This window comes from Sphaeramia orbicularis, chromosome 5, assembly GCF_902148855.1.
Source record: "Sphaeramia orbicularis chromosome 5, fSphaOr1.1, whole genome shotgun sequence".
Taxonomy (NCBI): Eukaryota; Metazoa; Chordata; class Actinopteri; order Kurtiformes; family Apogonidae; genus Sphaeramia; species Sphaeramia orbicularis.
The window spans coordinates 52,145,466-52,168,299 of record NC_043961.1 but is presented as its reverse complement, the minus strand read 5'-3'; the positions used below and the strand labels follow the sequence as shown (position 1 = coordinate 52,168,299).

The 22,834-nt window shown below is 35.5% G+C and overlaps 1 protein-coding gene across 1 annotated transcript; it reads left to right on the top strand.

The window, feature by feature from the left end:
- Window positions 1-1,273: 1,273 nt before the first annotated feature.
- LOC115418808 (troponin T, cardiac muscle isoforms-like) lies at window positions 1,274-21,833 on the top strand. Its single transcript, XM_030133296.1, has 13 exons — window positions 1,274-1,420; window positions 1,533-1,580; window positions 1,868-1,875; window positions 3,672-3,695; window positions 3,816-3,837; window positions 3,941-4,004; window positions 5,047-5,163; window positions 5,296-5,373; window positions 6,947-7,048; window positions 7,140-7,249; window positions 7,364-7,454; window positions 11,928-11,968; window positions 21,429-21,833. The coding sequence occupies exons 2-13, from the start codon at window positions 1,552-1,554 to the stop codon at window positions 21,466-21,468; spliced, it is 726 nt and encodes a 241-aa protein (XP_029989156.1). The 5' UTR covers window positions 1,274-1,420; window positions 1,533-1,551; the 3' UTR covers window positions 21,469-21,833.
- The last annotated feature ends 1,001 nt before the right edge of the window (window positions 21,834-22,834 follow it).

Here is a 22,834-nt window from a genome sequence, read left to right as displayed (position 1 = left end):
CGTCTTTGTCAATGTCAGATTGATATGAAATCAGCAGAGTCCTGTCTGGGATTGATTTGAATTCAGTGGTGAAGAAGAAAAAAAATATAAAAAAACTAAAACTAAACAAAAAACACACTTTTTCTCATTGGCTTTTAATCAATGAGTGACACGTCTGTTTTTTTGTTTGTTTGTTTGTTTTTTTAATGCTGTTTTAATTAGATTTTAATTTGTCTTTGTTTTTATGATGGTTGTATTTTGTTGTTCTTAGCCCACTTTACACCCTGTGTTATCACTAGTTTTACTTACTTATTTACTTATTCAATCCCTTTATGTTTGGTGTACGGCACTTTGACCGGCTGTAAAGTTCTTAAAGTGTATTATAAATAAGGTAGGTATGGTATGGTATGGTATGGTAAAAATAAGCATTAGAAAAGGAAAACTAATAAAAACTAGCAAATCTGCACTAAAAACTAATTAAAACTAACTGAATTGGAGAAAAAAAAGTCAAAACTAAATGAAACTAAACTAAAATAAAAAAATACAGAATTATTATAACCTTGCCTGAAACATAGTATTTCCAGAGATATTAAACCTGTTGCAACAAAACTTGAGACTTCACTTGAACCTGTATGAACTGCTGTGACTTCTGTAACTTTGTGGAGAAAAAAAAAAAAAAAAACAGGATGGAGGTGATTTCAGTCCAAGTGCCACTAACGAAATCATAAACTTACATGTTGGCTTCAGGTCACAGGCATCTGTTGAGACATAATCCAGTGTGTGGGGTCATTTACTATATTACCATTAAACAGTGGGAGTATCAAAAGACCTGGCGTGGTCATAAAGGGTGTAGGTGATGACATGTTACTGCATGTGAGGACTGAGGGCTGATTAAAGGCAAGATGGAGCTGGAGAAGGGAGGGGAGGTTTAATTTTACACTCTCGGCATGGGAATGCTCGATTTTTTTTTTTTTTTTTATTGCATTACATCCAATTTGGGAAATGAATTATTGCTGTTATGTAATAGTAATCAGGATGTCAATAATTGGTTGAGTCACAGTACATTTCTTCGGAGTCAGAGCAGTTTTCACCTTATGTGTATTTGCGGACACGTAGCAGTAGGCTTACGGAGATTATTTCCTACAATCCTCAGTCAGGCATAAGTTTCTGAAACATTTTGAGAGCACTAATCCAGTGTTGTTCAGTCTCAGTTTTGCCATTTTAAAAATAGACAATGCAAGTCCATAGAGAATGCATGTTTACCCATTCTAGTTAATGCCATCTGCCATCTGTTTGCAGGTATGTGCCCACCCATTGTAGACATGGGCAGTTTGCCGCCATGTGATCTACTACTGGGTTTAAAAGCTTATGGCCAAAAGAGAAGGGCACAGTATACAATCCTCCATTGAAGCTTGTCTGAAGTGAACATTGCACTGTCAGGGTAAGTCTGTGTACTCTCCTCATTTATGTCTCTATAGTTCAACTGTAACACATATTTTTGGTGTAATTTCACCTCAGACTGTTGTTGTTGGTCTATGACTTTACATGTACAGGTGCTGCTGTATTCTAAACATGTCTGACACAGAGGATGCCACATACGAGTGAGTAAACAGATGCATTTTGAATTTCCCCTTGGGGATTAATAAAGTTAATCTATCTATCTATCTATCTATCTATCTATCTATCTATCTATCTATCTATCTATCTATCTATCTATCTATCTATCTATCTATCTATCTATCTATCTATCTATCTATCTATCTATCTATCTATCTATCTATCTATCTATCTATCTATCTATCTATCTATTTTTTTCAGAGAAATATTAACTAAGTAATTTCAGTACAATAATTGTAACAAAGTGTTTTCCTGTTTTTTTTCCTTACAGGGAACAACGTAAGTCAGTTTATATCACTTTACTGAGTCCACATACAGGGAATAATATTTGTAATTGTATTTAGTTTAATAGGAAGCAGATTCGAACTGCTGCATGTTGGCAGGGAGAAATTCTGACCAACTCGATGCTCCATAGCTGCTACACGGCAATACAAAACAATGCATGTATGTTGTAATTATTCTGCATGGATACGTGTAGATGTATTTATGCCTTTGTTTATGTTTGTGAAGTACAGCTGACATGTGTTCTTTACCTCTTTTTGTGTGTTTGGCATGAACGAGAAGAGGATATTGTTGGTATTTACTTAAATAGCAACAATATCTACAAAAGCATTGTAAAATATGTCTGACTGCCATAACTTTAAAAGGCTACTTGAATTTTCTTTCTGCCACTTTGTTACCTGATTTACACACTTGAGCCATGCATTAAAACATTCTTAGTTACTTAGCACACTGCATCTGTTAAGCTGCTGGCCTGACCACAGCATACTGTATTTTTGGCGTGTTGGTGCCACTGTAGAGGCAGCTGGTGTCCTTGAGCTTTTCTGCTAGATTGACCTTTGACTTTCAGTCAGTCCTCTTGGTCTTAGGCTGACGATATTTCATCTTGTGTTAACATCCCAGTGGATCTGTCCTTTCAGTAGAAATGATGTCAGGGGTTGCCATCAAAGAGGTAACAGGTCGTATTCCTCTATTTCTGTCTCCATTGTGTGGCTGTCCACGTCGGCCACTGTGCAGCTCGGCTGTCCCTGAAACTAAGAAGCACCTGTCTCCCTCTGTGTGGAGCACAGTCACTGTTAGAAACCAATGTAGGTCAGCTCATGTTCTCTATAGAGGACCTTAGGGAACAAAGCAGCACAAGCACAATACTCACTTTCATTTTTATGCCTTCTAGAGGCCCTCTGAATGCAGACTGGCTTTCCCTCTTTGCAGTCGAGAGGTTGAGTTACCTTCTCCAAATGGGACTTTGACCAAAAACATGGTGTCACTTTCTCCCACAGAGACTCTGAGAGCAATGTTGCGAAGAAAACACACAGCACTAAAACTACTTTGCAAAGTAAAGTATTGCAAATGATAAATGCGACTGTTCTAACAAAAAGGCAAACATTCATAGTACTTTGAAATTATTGTTGGAATTGGGGCTGAAATGTTCATTTATGTTTACCTGCAAAAATTACAAATAATGTATGTCATTTAAAAAAAAAACACATATTTAACATAACTTTAAGTATAACATGGTTTTACTGTTGAATCTTGTACAAAAAGTGGCAGAAACACTGTTGATCTACTCGTAATCACTGTGAGATTTTTGTCAGGTTGTTTGCTTCCTAACTCTTCATGCTTGCTTTGCACAGAAGAGGAGGAGGAGGAGGAAGTGGTGGAAGAGGTAGCAGAGGAGGAGGAGGAGGTGGAGGAGGAGTTAGAAGAGGTAGCACAGGAGGAGGAGGAGGAGGAGGTAGAAGGTAGTACTGCTTATGCTAATATACATTTGCACGCCAGCTATAAATAGAAAAGATTAACTCCCAGTTGACATGTCATCTAATGGCAGTCATTACCGTACACGTACTAAAAGGAATATACGTCTGGGAATGTGAAAACATTGTGTCTATAAAGCCACTGTTGTACTGGGAAATCTCCTGAAATGCAGCTACGTTTACAGTTATTGTTTTTAATGATAGTATCTCTTTCATAAAAGTAAATCAAACCTGTTAAGTTATAAATGTAGCCTTACAGTGGTGGTTATAGTGTCATCATGTCCAAAGTTTTGACTTTGCTTTGACCTAATCTGTCACCAGATGCTGCAGACGACAATGACGGAGGTATGAATCCAATAATCAGTGCACACCTTGTAAATGTCTGTGAAAGCAGAAAAATACTGTCTGTGGAGAATAGATGAACAGTTGTAAAAATGGTCAATCTTTCTTTTTCCACATTCACAGAAGACACGAAACCCAGAATAAAGTAAGAAAATGTTGACCAAGTTAAATTTAGACAAAAACTGCTCTGAGGGACATACTTTTATAAAAAAAATAAAAAAAATCATGTTATTTTTTTATCCACTCAGGCCTGGTTTTGTGCCCGGTTTGGCGGCCCCAAAGATCCCAGATGGAGAAAAGGTGGACTTTGATGTAAGTTCATTTCAGGACTGATCAGAGTCATGGCTGCACATTAAATAGTTTCCAGCTATTTGTCTTATTTACCTTTTTTTGTTGAATTGTTTTCTTTAAATATTTCTTTGTTACCTCTGCCAGGAGGTATTGTGATCACATTGCTTTGTGTGTTTGTTTGTTTGTGTTTGTTTGTTTGTTTGTTAGCAACTTTACGGGAAAACTATTACAGCAATCTTTACCAAATTGTACCCACAGATAGGCCTAGGCCCTGGGACGAAACCATTAAATTTTGGGCCAAGTAGGCCAAAGTTCAAGGTCACAGCAAGGTCACAAAATCTCAAATTTTCCTATCTCTCATCATTGAGCAATTTTTGAAAATTTATTTAAAAAATTCAAAACGACTTCGATTAGCCTCCAATTTGATCCACCCGTAGCTTAGAACAATATCTTCTATCTGGCACAAAGTTGTCCACATCCACTGTGGAATGTGGACTCTGTGGACATTTCAATTTAACTTTGAAAATCCCATTTATGACACATTTTTCATTTTAACTCAACAAAAATTGATTGGAATTTAATATCATTTGACATACACATGACTGGTACCAAGCTTCAACTTTGTACGAAATATCGTTCCACTCAATCTCTCTTCTGTTACGCTCTGCTGACTTTAGTTATTTTTTATGCACCGTTTTAAAAAAAGAATTAAAAAATGCAATTCGTGAAATATCATTATGAAATTTGTTTTGCACATCCATAGTTTAAAAAGAAATAGTCGATCCACACATGCACACTGTTCGGGATGCTTGGCGGAGGTTTGCGTTCTCTGAACACTTGTCTTTTATTTGGGTTTTGAGTGATTGGCCTTGGGTGGTGGGTTGTGGGTGAGAAGGAAGTTGACATTCAAGTGTGACAATCAATGTTTACTCTGTACTTTTATACCCTATGCTGCACATCGCTCTGCCTGTCTAAAATGTTCAAAATGTTCAATAAATAAAGCAAAAAAAAAAAAAAGTTTCCGACTTACACGTTCACATCATCTTTTTTTTTGTAATTACAGGACATTCATCGAAAACGTATGGAAAAGGACTTGACTGAACTCCAGACTCTGATCGAAGCTCACTTTGAGAAACGCAAGAAGGAGGAGGAGGAACTTCTAAACCTCACAGATCGCATTGTATGTTTATTTGTCCCTCCTTTGCTCAACAGTCACACATTTAATTTCCACAGTGAAGAGTGATAACTGTAAAATTTAGAATGTATACAATGTGCAACGCCTTGTAAAATTTTCCTCCCTTTCTTGCCTCAGGAGAAACGCAGATCTGAGAGAGCAGAGCAGATGAAGATCAGAGCAGAGAGAGAAAGAGAACGGCAGAATAAACTCGCTGTATGTATGAGTATAAACTTTCCAAAACACCATAGGGATTCAGTATAAATGAAGATTAACCCATAAAGGCCCAAACATCCACCATCGACCTAAACCATCTACTGATCTAAACTGTTTAACACCTATTGATCCACTAATCTGATCAATACATGCAAGTAATTCAGGTAAAATCTAGTTTGTCATCTTTTCATGGTCATCAGATATGAGTCATTTGGATGTTCAGAGGCTCCGTAATGAACATGGAAACACCGTCATCTTCTACAACACAGGTGTCAAACATGTGGCCCAGGGGCCAAATCCGGCCAAGTCTGGCCCCTGGGATGAATTTGTGAGATCCAAAAGTTACTGAAGATATTAATAATCAAGGATGTTAAAATCGTTTTAGGTCATTTCAGTCTAAAGTGGATCAGACCAGTAAAATACTATCATAATAACCTATAAATAATGAAAACTGTAAATTTGTCTTTTTGTTTTAGTGTAAAAAAAAGTAAAATGACACAAAAATGTTTACATTTACAGACTAGTCTTTTACAAAAAATGTGAATATTGAAATGTCTTAATTCTTAATTCAAGATTTTTTTTGCTTAATTCAAGCTTTTTTTTTTTTTTTTTTTGCTTATTTCAATATTTTCTTTGTTCAATTCAAGATTTTTCAGACTAGTAAAATGCTATCATAATAACCTATAAATAATGAAAACTGTAAATTTTTCTCATTGTTTTTGTGTAAAAAAAAAAAAAAAGGAAAATTGCACAAAAGTGTTGACATTTACAGACTAGCCTTTTATTAAAAAAAAAAAAAAAAAAAAGTGAATAACCTGAAATCTCTTAAGTGAAGTATGTGGAATTTTAATGATATTCCCTGTTATTTAATGTTTTGTGTATTTGTAGATCCACTGTGATCTCTAAGTTGTGATTCACATGTATAAATGATAAACAAAGGCGTAATATTGTTAACATTGTACTTATTTTACTAAAGAATTTTCAGCTTGTTCATATTTGTTCATGTTATGTTCAAGTACAATTTGTGGATATAAACATTTTCATTACAGAATTTGCTTTTTACACTCAACAGTTCTTATCCTATTACTTATATTATTTTACTGGTCCGGCCCACTTTATATCATATTAGGCTGAATGTGGCCCCTGAACAAAAATGAGTTTGACACCCCTGTTCTACAGCATTGATTCACCAGTAAAACCCATGGAGTTAGATCAATGACAGTAAATGGAAACACTGGTTTTATGTTCAGTTTATGATATATTTTACTGAAAAAGTTGCTTTTTCTTCAGTTTTCTCTGTTTTTGCTAAATTAACTCTCAACTTGAATCTGAGTTTTTATGAGCACCTACATTATCATCAAATTAAATATAAAAAAAAAATATATGATTTAAACTGAAAAAACACAAAATATACAAGATAATATTATAATAAATGGTGATAAATCGCTTAAGAAAAGTTAAATATAGAGGAAAAACTATTATGGAACTACCACATAAGTATCACTGGGTCTTTATGGGTTAAAATCTACAAAAACTGTAGCTGAATAATTGAATTCTACTTTTTTTCCACTAGGAAGAGAAAGCAAGGAAAGAAGAGGAAGAGGCAAAGAAAAAAGCAGATGATGATGCAAGGAAGAAGATGATTCTGTCCAATCTGAGTTTCACTGGATACAAGGTGATAAATTTGTTAATGATCACACTTGTTAGTCATTAAACAGTGTACTATCCGGTACATCACTCACACATGTGCACTATTCCTGTTCTAGCAGACACAGACCGGTACGAAAAAGCAAACTGAGAGAGAGAAAAAGAGAAAGGTCTTAAATGATCGACGCAAGGAGTTGAACATTGATCACCTTAAGGAGGACAAGCTCAGGTAAAGGGAGCGCCACGGGTAGTACTGGACCTTTTCCAATAACAAGTCGTATTTCAGTAACAAATTATCAATATTTATCAATAAACCTTTTTCATTTTCTTTTAATTTGTGCAGGGAAAAAGCTAAGGAAATGTGGGAGCAAGTACGCCAACTAGAGGCAGAGAAATTTGAGCTTCAGTATAAGTACACAAAGCAGAAATATGAGGTAAGATGTCCTTTGTATGTATACACTATAACACATCAGCAGCATGTCTCTTGTATGAGCACATTGTTGAGTGAACGCCAAATACAAGTAGCTGATGAGTGACAGAACAGAACACATCAATACCAGTCATTTTTGTCAACATCTACTGTAGCTGAGTAGTACTAGTGCATAAAGTTCAGTTACGACAAGTTTAGAGTGACAGTCAATGTACACAACGATGTTGGTAGAATCGTAATTTTCATTTTCATTTTTCTGTATATTTCGAGCATTTACAGAATACATGCAAATTAAAAATTCCAAAATCATTCATTTACACTCAAAAAGAAGTGGGAAGAAGAAAAATGTATTTAATCCCACCCCCCTTCCCATCATTAGAAAACTTAACATAATAACGTTTTAACCCTTTCATGCACACTATTCTACAGCTGTTCTCCTGTATATTCATGGATTTTGTTGTTCTTTTTTTTGTTGTTGTTTTTTACACATATCTTTATTAAAGTTTTAAGACACTACATATCTTTTCTGGCATGAATTGGTAACATTATGTAGATCTCTCCTGAGCATAAAGCCCCAGAATCACAAGCCCTCTCCATAGTTTTCACACAATTTATCAGTAAATACATAAGTAAAGTAAAGTAAAGTAAATTTTATTTATAGAGCACTTTTCACAGACAGAGTCACAAAGTGCTTTATCAATTCAAATCAGAATCAAATTAAGTTTACAGAGACCCAACAGAATCCTTCAGGAGCAAACACTTGTGATTGGTGACAGTGGCGAGGAAAAACTTCCCTTTAACGGGCAGAAACCTCGAGCAGACCCAGACTCCTGAAGGATGGCTGTCTGCCTTGACCAGTTGGGGTTAAAGAGAGAGAGAGAGAGTAAAGGAGGAGAAAAGAGAGAGCGATAGAGATATAGAGAGACTGGGGGGGGGGGGGGATGACACATGGAGTACGTTATGATGAATACATAGAGTGTAATCAGTTTGTGGTGGTCCTGGGTCAGGTGGGAGACTAAAAAGCCTTTTTGAACAGGAGGGTTTTGAGGTGTTTCTTAAAGCTCTCTACAGAGTCCATGGACCGTAGGTGTAGAGGCAGGTCATTCCATAGACGTGGTGCCACAGCTTTAAAAGACCTGTCACCGCGTGTGCTAAAACAGGTCCGTGGAACCATCAGCAGGTGCTGTCCTGAAGACCTCAAGCTACGAGTCGAGCTGTAGGGCTGAATCAGGGAAGCAATGTATGCAGGGGCCTGGCCATGTAGGGCCCGGAAAGTTAGCACAAGAATTTTGAAATGAAGACGATATAGAACAGGGAGCCAGTGGAGAGATTTAAGAATGGGAGTGATGTGGGTTCTCCTGTTTGTGCGGGTCAGGAGCCTGGCAGCAGAGTTCTGGACAAACTGTAGACGGGCCAGCTCCTTCTTGTTTAAGCATGTAAACAGGCTGTTGCAGTAGTCTAAGCGAGAAGATACGAAAGCGTGAACGATCATCTCGAGCTCATTGATGGACACCATAGATCTGAGTTTGGAGATGTTGCGTAGGTGGAAGAAACAGTTTTTGACTAGGTGTTTGGAGTAGAATTCTAAAGACATGTCCTGGTCAAAGATGACACCCAGATTCCTCAGTTTTGTCTTTACCGAGGAACTCAGGTCTCCAAGGTGATGTTTGATCCCTGGGATTGCACTATCCGGGGCAATGATGAGGGTCTCAGTTTTGCTGGAGTTCAGCTGGAGGCTGTTATCATTTAGCCATGTTACATGTTACATGTTTCTGTGTGTCAAAAATTAAACATGCGGTGTCCAGCTGAGTGGACATTTTTGCAACTTCATGAAAAATAGTTTCATAAGAATTATTTTTTTTCCATTATTTTTTTTATGTATTTTTAATTTTTTTTATATTATTTTTGTTATTTTTTTAAATTATTATTATTTATTTTTCAGAAGAAAATTGTTTTGTTTTGTTTTTTTTCATGCCTAAAAAGGAATAAAAACACTCAGGAAAAAATTTTGATTAAGGTTCTCATAATTCGTGCATGAAAGGGTTAAATACTCACTCCTCTCCTTAGACTTCAAGCCAGAACAATGAACAAAATAGGCCTATACCAAATTAGAATAAACTCATTCAACAGTATTAACATTATAGAACCAAAATGTGTGTGAAAAATAGAAACAAAGTACATTTCTGCTGGTGTTACCATGGGTAACAGTTAACCGTCAACTTACATTACAATAACTAGCAGCATTGTACCCGTGGTGCCATTATACGATAGCATGAGAGGCTAAAATCACCTAGCATACCTCACAATGTTTGAATATGGACATAAAATTGTGCCTAGTAGATAGTCAGGTAATGTTTCTATTCATTTGGCGAGTTTGGGCCTGTGAAGGCTGAGGAAAATCCGTACAAACGCCCTCCTGTACTGCAACATCGATCGGACAGACACCGGTCGAACACAAAACATGCATTATATAGTAGGATAGGATTACATACCAACAATGGTAAGAAAAAAAACTACAATACCATTAATAATAAAGAACAGCACATACCAGCAAAGGTAAGAACAATACCAGAAGGTAATGGACAACACAGACCAACAAGATCAGGGGTGTCAAACTCATTTTAGTTCAGGGGCCACATCAAGCTAAATTAGATCTGCAGTGGGCCAAACCAGTAAAATAATAACATAACAATATATAAATAATGTCAACTCCAAACTTTCCTCTATGTTTTAGAGTGAAAAAAGTAAAATTATGTAATGAAAAGGTTTACATCTACAAACTATCCTTTAAAACAATGTGAATAACATGAACAAACTGAAATTTCTTACGAAAACTAAGTGCAATTTTCACAATATTCTGTCTCAGTTTGTCATTTACAGATGTAAATTACAACATACAGATCACAGTGGATCGACAAATACACAAAACATTTAATAACAGGCAGAATATTGATAAAATTACACTTCAGACATTTCAAAATGTTCATATTTGTTGAGGTTATTCGTGTTTTTGTGAAATGTTTGTTTTAGTGTAAATACAGTAAAATGGCATGAAAATATTTACATTTACAAAGAGAAAAATTTGGAGTTGTGAGTATTTATAGGTTATTATGATAGTATTTTACTGATCCGACCCACTGGAGATTAAATTAGTCTGTATGTGGAACCTGAACTAAAATGATTAATATCTTCAGTGTAATTTTTGCATTTCATAAATTCATCCCAGGGGCCGGACTGGACACTTAGGTGGGCCAGATTTGGCCCCCGGGCCGCATGTTTGACACCTGTGAACTACGCAACATCTCCAAACTCAGATCTATGGTGTCCATCGATGAGCTCGAGATGATCGTTCACGCTTTTGTGTCTTCTCGCTTAGACTACTGCAACAGCCTGTTTACATGCTTAAACAAGAAGGAGCTGGCCCGTCTACAGTTTGTCCAGAACTCTGCTGCCAGGCTCCTGACCCGCACAAACAGGAGAACCCACATCACTCCCATTCTTAAATCTCTCCACTGGCTCCCTGTTCTATATCGTCTTCATTTCAAAATTCTTGTGCTAACTTTCCGGGCCCTACATGGCCAGGCCCCTGCATACATTGCTTCCCTGATTCAGCCCTACAGCTCGACTCGTAGCTTGAGGTCTTCAGGACAGCACCTGCTGATGGTTCCATGGACCTGTTTTAGCACACGCGGTGACAGGTCTTTTAAAGCTGTGGCACCACGTCTATGGAATGACCTGCCTCTACACCTACGGTCCATGGACTCTGTAGAGAGCTTTAAGAAACACCTCAAAACCCTCCTGTTCAAAAAGGCTTTTTAGTCTCCCACCTGACCCAGGACCACCATGAACTGATTACACTCTATGTATTCATCATAAAGTACTCCATGTGTCCCCCACCCCCCTCTCCCCCAGTCTCTCTATATCTCTATCGCTCTCTCTTTTCTCCTCCTTTACTCTCTCTCTTTAACCCCAACTGGTCACGGCAGACAGCCATCCTTCAGGAGTCTGGGTCTGCTTGAGGTTTCTGCCTGTTAAAGGGAAGTTTTTCCTCACCACTGTCACCAATCACAAGTGTTTGCTCCTGAAGGACTCTGTTGGGTCTGTGTAAACTTGATTTGATTTTGATTTGATTTGAATTGAATTGATTTGATTTGATTTGAATTGATAAAGCACTTTGTGACTCTGTCTGTGAAAAGTGCTCTATAAATAAAATTTACTTACTTACTTACTTAGATGATGACCAACAAGCATACATTAACATATAAGACAGAATATTGATGTAACGTAAGTATTAAGACCCTCCATCTTTATACTGGGACCAGACCATATGTTTTTATAACAGTTTAAATCTGTGGATATTTTGGCATCGCTTGTGTTGGATGTCCAGACTGTTCCAAAGTTTCACTCCACATACAGAGACACAAAAACGTTTTACAAGTGGTTCGAAATTTGAGTAATGTGAAATCTCTTTGCACAGGTGACTGTGCTGAGAAATCGTGTCAGTGATCACCAGAAAATGTAAGTAATTGTGTTTATGTGCAGTTGATGCTAATATTGTTCCTGAAACAAAACTGACTGAATGCACATATTTATACAAAGCCTGACCAAAAAAGTCCACACCCTGCTGTGGCATTGGACTGCCTTGAGCTATGATTATGGCACACAATTCCCATGACACTGTTTCAGCACTGGCAAAAATCCAAATCTTACCAAGTGTATTTTTCTCATTTCCGGTCAAAATATTTCATCACACTCAAAAAGTAAGGTAAGATTTCCTGAAATAAGATTTTCAAGATCTGTTGTCTAAAAATAAGTTCTTAAATCTCACTGAAAAGTTACTCTTTAGGTGATTATGTCTTATTTTAAGTGTGACGAGATATTTTGCTTAGAAATGAGAAAAATACACTTGGTAAGATTTAGATTTTTGCAGTGAATAAGGTTATGCAGTGTACTTCTGTTATCCGAACCCAGATCTGACCGACTGAAGTGACCCCAGATCATAACACTGCCCCCAGACTCTTGTCCTGTAGGCACAAGGCATGATGGGTAATCCCTTCATCCATCCCTCTGGAACAGGGTCAGTCTGGACTCATCAGACCACATGACCTTTTCCATTGAAACACAGTCCAATCTTTTTGCTCTTTGTAAAACTAATACATGTTTAAGAAATGAGAAGCTACTCACTGCACCAGTTAGAGTTAAACCTTATTGTTTGACAAAGATTGTTTTTGGCCAGGCTGTGTATTTGTCTTTTAAACCCATAAAGACCCAGTGATACTTTTGCGGCAGTTCCCAAATGATTTTTTTTCTGTATTTGTAACTTTTCTTAAGTGATTTATCACCATTTATTCTAATAATATTGTCAGTATTTTGCATTCTTAATTCAAAATCAGGTATTTTCCAACATCTAATTGACTAATCATGTAGATGTTCACAAAAGCTCAAATTAAAGTTGAGGGTTATTATATCAGAAACAGAGAAAATGGAGGTAAAAGTGCCTTTTTTTTGTAAAATCTGTCATTAACTGAACATAAAACCCAGTGTGCCCATCCACTGTTATTTATCAAACTCCATGGGTTTTACTGGTGAATCATTGTTATAGAAGATGACGGTGTTTCCACGTTCACTACGGAGCCTCTGAACGTCCAAATGGGTCATATCTGATGACCATGAAAAGATGACAAACTGTATTTTACATCAATTATTGATAGGATCAGTGGATCAACAGGTATTAAACTCTTTGTATCAGTAAATGATTTTGGTCGCCAGAGGGCATTTGGGTCTTCATGGGTTAAAATCATCACTTCTCTGTGTATAACATCATCATTTCTGTGATTAAACTGTGATTTCACTCCACAGTAATCTGTGTGTCATTTGCTTGTTCTTCATTAACACCATCAGCCAAAAAATTATATTAAAAAAATGTAGAAAGGCAGAAGAAGGTAGCACAAGTAAAACAAGTGTTCAGAGAATGCAAACGGTGTGCATGTGTGGATTGACTGTTTCTTTTTAAATTAAACAGTTTCAAGGTTGTTCCATACAGCAGAAAAAGCTGAAGCTTGGTACCAGTCATGTGTATGTCAAATTATATTCAATTCCAATCAATATTTGTTGAGTTATAATGAAAAATGTGTCGTAAATGGGATTTTCAGTGTTAAATTGAAATGTCCACAGAGTCCACATTCCACAGTGGATGTAGACAATTTTGAGCCAGATACAAGATATTGTTATAAGCTATGGGTGTATCAAATTGGAGGCTAATCAGAGTCGTTTTCAATTTTTTATGAATTTTCTAAAATTGCTCAATGATTAAAGAAAGGAAAATTGCAGATTTCGTGACCTTGCTGTGACCTTGAACTTTGGCCTACTTGGCCCAAAATTTTATGGGTTTGTCACAGGGCCTAGGCCCATCTGTGGGCAAAATTTGGTAAAGATGGTTGGTATAGTTTTCCCGTAAAGTTGCAAACAAACAAACACGCAAACAAATAAACACACAAAGCAAAGTGATCACAACACCTCCTGGCTGAGGTAATTATTACTTTGAGAAAGTGAAAGCTCTGTCCTTCTGTAAACATTTGTCTAGTGACCTCATTGAGTTCATACCTCCTCCTGTTTCACCTTCTCTTCAGCGTCTTTATCTAAGCTCATCTCCATTTGTTTAAAGTGGAGTCAGTAACAGCTTCTAGTGCCAGCTGCCCAACTGCAGGGCCGCTTCCTGTTTCACCTCAGCAACAGGAACAGGGGGGAAAAAAAGAAACAAATCAAACAGGAGGTGTCTTAACAAAGGTCAGGCTGTGAGTATCAAAGCAACATGCATGTATTTGGTCTCAGGGGAGAGATGAAGTGAGATGTAATGGAAGTACAACAGCTGACAGATCTCATAACTGACACATGATATCATCAGTGTTCCCAAAGCTCACAATAAAACTGGGATCCAGATCATCTGAGTCGTCCCTACTGATCTTGTGGATTTTGTTACAATGATAGTGCAGACTCAAAACTTTTACAACTTTTTGCATATTTTTTTCTGTAAACAACACCACTCATATTTACTCTGACACATCATTTTAACCCTTTCATGCATAGTGGTCACTACAGTGGACAGTTATTCTACAGCTGTTCTCTGGTATATTCATGGGTTTTGATGTTTTATTTGCATATCAGCCAACACAGTGGACACTTATGCATCATCTCATACACTGACATTCATACCATTACTGCAACTTTCCAGTTCTTTTATCTAAATCAATTGCTAATTGTTATTAGACTGTAATTAACAGTTTGTTTTTTGTTTTTGTTTTTTTTTAATAAATGATTTTTTTCTTTTTTTGCATATTATCTGAGTGAGTAATAACTAGTATTATAGTATGTTAAAATGTGAGAAAACATCAGATCAGCAGCATTAACCTCCTGAGAACCAGGAGAGTGAAAATTTTAGCTTTTTTCCATTAAACAACTGTCTTGATTAGAAACTGCATAATGCAACTTTTTTTTTTAAGATAATTTTTTTTTTTTTTTTTTAATTATTTTTATTTATCTTTTTTTTTTTTTTTTTTTTTTTAATGGAATGTCCTTTACAATGGACAGAATTTTTTTTTTTAAGTAAAACTGTCAAACTTTTGTCCCCTACAGAGCAAGGTTTTAATAGTTTTGGCTTTTTCATTATAGTTTAGTTTTATTTAGTTTTGACTTTTTTCCCCTCTAATTCAGTTAGTTTTAGTTAGTTTTTAGAGCAGGTTTGCTAGTTTTATTAGTTTTCATTATTTTCTAAATGCTTAGTCTTAGTTTAGTTTTAGTTTCTTTATATCTTTTCTCTTCTTCTCTATCGTATTCAAATAAATCCCAGGCCGCACTCTGCTGCTTTCTCCCAACTTTAGTCTCCATGTTTCCAGGTAGAGTGGGAATGAAAACCTGACTCTAAACGACAAGTGACGAGAAGTGACGGACCGTTAAATATCATATGGTGCCGCTAAGTAAAATTGCTTGAGGGAAATAAATTGATTTCATATCAATCCGGCATTGACAAAGACGAAAACAAAGGGAATTTTATTCATAATTTTTATCCGTTTTAGTTAGTTTTGTAAGCACACAATACAGTTTCAGTTAGTTATCGTTTTTTTTCTTTTAATTATAGTTTTATTTATTTCAGTTAACGAAAATGTTTTTACAATTCTAGTTTTCGTCATTTCGTTAGTTTTTGTTAATGATAATAACCTTGCTACAGAGGACAAAAATACATTGCTGGGTCTCAGGAGGTTAAAAATGCATTTATTTCATAGTTTTCACACAGTATGTCAGTAAATATTTCTTTGCTTAAAAAAGTAAACGAACGATGTTCAGCTGAGTGGACATTTTTGTAACTCCATGAAAAATAGGTTCATAAAAAAATCAGTCACAGTGTTTTTTTCATGCCTAAAGAGGATAAACCCAATGAGGAAAAAAATCTTGATTAAGGTTCTCATAATTCATGCATGAAGGGGTTAAACCACTGCCCCATTGAAATTAATAGTTTATATTGACATATATACTTTACATATAAAACTGAAAATGCAAAAGCTGACAGAACTTCAGTTTACCATATCTGTACCCACACTTGATCACGTCATGTATTAAAAGCTGCGTAGTGGAGTATCTCGATAGCAACAACAGATAAAGATAGCAGTTGACTATTTGTTTGCAAATCCCCTCCGAACAGCAGACTGCTATGAAAAGCTTTCAGTAGCTCCAGTATCTGATGGCAAACAACAACAGCAGCGCTCTGGTGGTGCAGAGGTTCAGTCCTGAGGATTTGGACCCCCTAAAGGACTTGTAAAGTCATTACTGAAGAAGAAAGAAGGAACAAGTCTTTGCGGTTGTACCTCTTGAGGCGAAAAAATATTCAAATCAAACAGTGTGAAATCAAAACATTGTAAGATCTCACAGCTCTGAGATCTGCAGCTGCACCTCATAAAGAGGGAGTCAGACATGGTATTACCTCATATTTATGGCTTTGATGAAAAACATTTAGTACCCACTATTGCACAGACATTAATAATGACTATCGCTACTGTATGGAACTGGGCCCACCATAAAAACAGGTTCAGACTCTGAATCTGTGCAGGCCGATACTCATCTGTCTGTTGTGTGCAATGGTATTTAACCCATAGAGACCCAAACAGCCACCGGCGACACAAACCATCTACAGATATAAACTGTTTAATACCTGTGGATCCATTAATCCTATCAATACATGTAAATAATTGGTGTAAAATGCAGTTTGCAGACTTTATGTCGCGTTTGTGATTGTAAACTGACTGGGATTTGACTGGTAGTTTGACTAAACTTAAGATGACAAGTTTCCAGTTAACCCTTAAAGACCCAAACAGATACTAGCAACCAAAACCATCTACTGATGTAAAATGTTTAATACCTGTTGATCCACTAATCCTATCAATACATGTAAATAAATGGTGTAAAATACAGTTTGTCATCTTTTCATGGTCATCAGACATGACCCATTTGGACCTTACGAGGATCCGTAGTGAACATGGAAACACCGTCATCTTCTACAACATTGATTCACCACTAAAACTCGTGGAGTTGGATCAATGACAGTAGATAGACACACTTGTTTTTATGTTCAGTTAGCAATATCTTTGCTGAAAAAGTAGCTCTTTCTTCATTTTTCTCTGTTTTGATATAATTAACTTTGAATTTACTCTGAGATTTCATGAACACCTATATGATCTATGAATTAAGTATAGGAAAATACATGATCTACACCAAAGAAATGCAAAATACAGAGGATAATATGAAAAAAAAGTGATGATAAATAAGTTAAGAAAGCTAGAAATGGAGAAAAAAATCATTTGGGAACTACTGGTAACTTGTTCTTCATTTTTCTCTGTTTTGATACAATTAGTTTCAAATTTACTCTGAGATTTCATGAACATTTACATGATCTGTGAATTAAATATAGGAAAATACATGATCTACACCACAAGAAATGAAAATACAGAGGATAATATGGAAAAAAAAGTGATGATAAATAAGTTAAGAATGGTAGAAATAGAGAAAAAATAATTTGGGGCCTGCCACAAAAGTAGCGCTGGGTCTTTATGGGTTAAAGCAAAAATTGCTCCAAATAAAATAAAAATATCATGTGACATCTTAGAAATGGGGTTTTTATACAATGGAAAGCTGACAGAGTTCAACACCCTGTTCAAATAATAACCTGAGTCATAATTTTCAAGTTTTTCAAAAAAATAAACAAAAAAATCATATACTCTATATTTACTTCAGTTTTTTCTGTTTTTTGACAATCTTATAAATTATGACTAGGCCATTATTTTAAGAGTGATATTGATATTATATCTTTATTTATTTCAATCATGGAAATGACAATTTAAAAACAGGAATGCAAATAAATAATTGTCAAGAGAATGAGAACAAAACAAAACGGTAACATAAAACTGCAACGTCTTAAGCCTCAAAATTTACATGAGCTAAAAGGAGTAGGACGAAGTATAAACTAAATGAATCCTACCCCTTCAAACCTTTTCATACTTACTGAAAACAACACTGTCCCAAATTTATCAGTAATTTAAAACATGTACGTTTAGTCACTCATCCATATTACAACACATTCACCATACCCTGAAAAACTGATATCCAAATAACAAACAAACACCTTGTAGAGTTTATCAATATACTTCTGGAAAATCATTTCTTTATGCTTCTTTTTTAACACAATCGTACTGGAAATTTGTTTTAGTTCTGCACTCAATCTGTTCCACAGTTTAACTTCAATGTTATACGCACGCCTCTGACCTTTAGATTTAATTTTCCCTTAAATTATAACCCCCCTCTCTTTCATAAAACATTTTTTGGATGTTTTCAGTAGCAATTTATTCCTTACTTTGCATAGTAATTGAGCTGTTTTATGTTCCACCAAGTCAAAATATTTTAGAGTTTTGGTTTGGTAAAAAGTCATTCATGTGAACCCAAAAATCAGCATTATGAATGATTCTGATCGCTCTTTTTTATAGAATGAAAAGTGGTTGAAGTGAAGTTTTGTAAGCGTTTCCCTATGCCTCTGTACTGTAATCTAAATAGGGACGAATAAATGGGTTATACAGAATCTGGACTGGAAATGCTGTGAGGCAGTTTGGATTTGATATGTTTAATGTGAGGTTTCCAGCAAATTTTGTCATCTATTATCACTCCCAGAAATGTATTTGAGTGTGACCATGACTGAAAATATTGCAAATGCAGCTGCAGTGAGTGATACATCTATCAAGTTAAAACAAGTCAGTGTCATTCATACGGCCCACTATCACAAATCATAAAATTACCTTAAGGGGCTTTAATGCACTACGTTCTTTGGTTCAAGTTAGGAAAGGGAAAAAAATTGAGAAGGAAAAAAATCCAAAATTGGCAGCAGTGACATAAGCAACAGATGAAATTATTGCTAAGTTCAGGCTTTAGGCAAACGTGTCCCTAGCTGAATTTAGTTTCTATTTTGCTCATACACTGTAAAAAAAAAAAATCTGTAATTTAACAGAATTTTCACTGTTTATTTTACAGATTTTTCCTGTATTTTCAAGATACAGGAAAATCTCAATGAAATTACAAAAATAGACTGTGATTTTACTCGTCAAATGTAAAATAACACAAAAAAAACCGCAACTGTGAATAACCATAAAATTTCAGTTTTTTAAGATAATTTTTTTCTTTTTTCACAGAAAAATACAGTTAAAATACATTTGCAAATGTATCGGAATTTCACAAATATTTCTTTTCAATTTATGAGATTAAACTGTTAATTTAAAGTTTAATACTGTAAAAAATAATAAAACAAGGTAAAATTATACAATTAACTGTAAAAGTAAATGTTCTGTAAGTTTAACAAGACTTGTTTGTTAACTGACAAATATCTTGTGTAATTACGGGAGGTTTCACACCAAAAATGTTGAATAAATGTATTTTTGTGAATGTATAACATGTATAAGCACTAATAAACTGTCCAAATACAATTTTTATCAGTGGATTGTACAACTTAGTCACATTGCAAATAATTTATATATATATATTTATAGGTAATTTGATTGTTTTAATACAAGTAAATATTCTGTATTAAACATTAAAAAGTCAAAAAAAATATGCAAAATCTTGTGATAAGTTAGGGCAAAAAACTGTATTTTAATTATGGAAAATTACCGTATTTTTATGAGATGGTTATTTTCCGTTATTTTAAAGTATTTTTTCGGTACCCCTGCTGCCAGAATAATATCGGTTTTTTTTTTGTGGTTTTTTTTACAGTGTATGACTCAGATCTGCAGCACAAATTGTAATGAATCTGATGAGTGTTCATCACAATTCTGCTACCAATCGTTACTCAGTGAAATAATTTCTCCCTCTTTCTCCTCATCGTCAGTATCATCTGCTCATAAACCTGCTAACGCTAACTTCGGCAGCCTCCATGTTTCCTTTTGTGCACCAGCCTGCTTCATGTGACATCTTTGCAATCTGATAGTTTCCACATAAGTGAACAGCCGAACAAAAAAAAAAAAAGATCTGATCCGAGCAATAAATCAGAGATGAGCGCTAAGACCTGCAACCTTTGCCTGTGCAGAGGTCAACATCCACATGCATTGGGAATTTACAAGTGTACTATGTTTGTATTAGAGCAGGGGATTCAAACTCATTTTAGTTCAGGGACCACATTCACCTAAATTTGATCTGCAGTGGGCCGAACCAGTAAAATAATAACATAATAATATACAGTCTACTCTTGTTATACCGCCAACTTCCGTTCACGGCCAAATTGGCGGTATAACGAAAATGGCATTACAACGGGTTGCGTCCATAATGTGCATGTCTTTACTATATGATGTCTATGCTGCCTCCGTTAACCCGTTCTAATTGCGTTTCTAAATAAATCTTGATTCTGTTACGTTGTAAGGGATCATTTAAAGTGGGGAAACATTTTAAGCATTATTATACCGTGTCGGGAAATGACACCCCATCATCTTGAGGCTTTGGCTTAATCCCACGTCCTCTTCCCGACATCCTGACCTACTGAGTGTTCTGCGATAAATGAACGGTGGCCGTTCCGTAGACCTACTCGTAGCTTGTCGCGATCAGCGTCTGGTGCGTTTGTTTCAGTGCATTGTTAAAATTTATGTGTACTCGATGGCAATCACGCTGGCGGTATAACGGTCGGGAAATCAATGGTATACGTGTTGTTTGTGCATGGAACTGAGCTGGCGGATGGCTATAGGCGGAAATGGCGGTATAACGGCGGGCAGTTTAACGAGAGTAGACTGTATAAATAATGTCAACTCCAAACTTTCCTCTATGTTTTTAGTGTAAAAAAAAAAGTAAAATTACATTATGAAAATATTTACATCTACAAACTATCCTTTCAAAAGATGTGAATAACATGAACAAGATGAAAAAATGAGTGTAATTTTAACAATATTCTGCCTCAGTTTATCATTTCCACATGTATATTATAACTTACAGATCACAGTAGATCTACAAATACACAAAACATTTAATAACAGAATATTGTTAAAATTGTACTTACTTCTCTTAAGACATTTCAGGTTGTTCATATTTGTTCAGGTTATTCACATTTTTTGCTAAATTGCACGTTGTTTTAGTGTAAATACATGAAAATATTTACATTTACAAAGAGAAACATCTGAAGTTGTCATTATTTATATTTTATCATGATAGTATTTTACTGGTCCTGGTCCTGCCCACTTGAGATTGAATTGGTCTGAAGGTGGAACCTGAACTAAGAAGTTATCTTAGCATAGAATCTTAACACATCTCAGTGTAATTTTTGCATTTCACAAATTCATCCCAAGGGTCAGACTGGACCATTTGGCGGGCCGGATTTGGCCCCCAGGCCACATGTTTGACACCTGTGCATTAGAGGTTTGTAGGTTGTTTAATGTTGGATCTCTGCTCATTTTCATTTTATTTTCAGCTCAAAAGGGGGCAGGAGCAAACGTGGCCTGAGGAAGTAACATCTGACATCATCTGGAGACAAACTGACATCATCTGACGTGCAAAAGACAGAATTAACAGCTTTTAAATACTTGAACAAGTAAAACCAAAAAACAATTCTCTTGAAATGATCATAAGATGCTCTTAAATAAGTGAAATATCTGTGAAATGTAGTGCATGCAGACTTTATGCTGCGTTTGTGATCGTAAACTGACTGGGATTTGACTGGTAGTTTGACTAAACTTAAGATGGCAAGTTTCTAATTAACCCATAAAGACCCAAACAGATACTGGCAACCAAAAGCATCTACTGATGGGTCAAGTCACGCGCCTATTGACTTTGAATCAAAAAATTAGAATTGAGATAATGATTTCAAACTTTTTGCACTTCAATAGTATAACATCTTAAGTTTCTAAATCCATTAAAATTTTTGCCAAAAAAGGATTTTCAAGAAAATTACGGAACTTTTTATATGAACTAAATTCAGTCCCTCGGAAAGTTCTCTATGAATGAATAATAACACAACTTATCGCTGCTATAATTGGAAATCTCAATCATATATTTCTATTTTCAGTATAGTTTTATGACCTTTTATACACCCTTTTATCATTACAAAAATCATTTTGTCTGAAAAATTGGTGTGAATTGCTTTTGAATATCAGATGGTGTAGGGAATTTCACCTTTCTCAAAAAACATGTTATTTTTTTTATCACTAATTAATCAAATGAGCTAAACCAATGGAAATTTCTGAAAGTAAGCATTTAACCCTCTGCTTAAGCATGGCTTCATTGGAATTTAAGATTATTTTGTCACTAATCTAAAAAAAAGATTTTTTTTTTCCCTACATAACCAAAAATAGGTCTCGACATGAAATAGCTAGCTTGTGAAGGATTTTTTTCTTTCACTTTCTATAGATTTAACTTTTCAAATCAATTATTATGATATTCTATTGTCTTCATATGGATTTTGTATACATGAATATTACATTCTCTGGAAAATATTTTTCTCAGCTTGAGCAGTCTGTCAGCTGGTATGAATGGGGTCGCAGCAATGGAGCCACAGCCATGTTTTATACATGTTGATCCATTAATCCTATCAATACATGTAAATAACTGGTGTAAAATACAGTTTGTCATCTGTTCATGGTCATCAGATATGACCCATTTGGACCTTAAGAGGATCCGTAGTGAACGAGGAAACACTGTCATTCGTCTTCTACAACATTGATTCACCAGTAAAACCCATGGAGTTGGATCAGTGACAGTGGATGGACACACTTGGTTGTTTAGTTAATGATATATTTTAATATAAAAGTCACTTTTTTCCTCAGTTTTGTCTGTTTCTGATATAATAAACTTCAACTTTAATTTGTGCTATTGTGAATA

Bases quoted from the DNA above. Each gene is read 5' to 3' on its own strand.
- LOC115418808 (XM_030133296.1), top strand. From the start codon at position 1,552: ATGTCTGACACAGAGGATGCCACATACGA. The intron at 4,005-5,046 runs GTAAGTTCATTT...TTGTAATTACAG, and splicing joins GAGAAAAGGTGGACTTTGAT to GACATTCATCGAAAACGTAT. The intron at 5,164-5,295 runs GTATGTTTATTT...TTCTTGCCTCAG, and splicing joins TAAACCTCACAGATCGCATT to GAGAAACGCAGATCTGAGAG.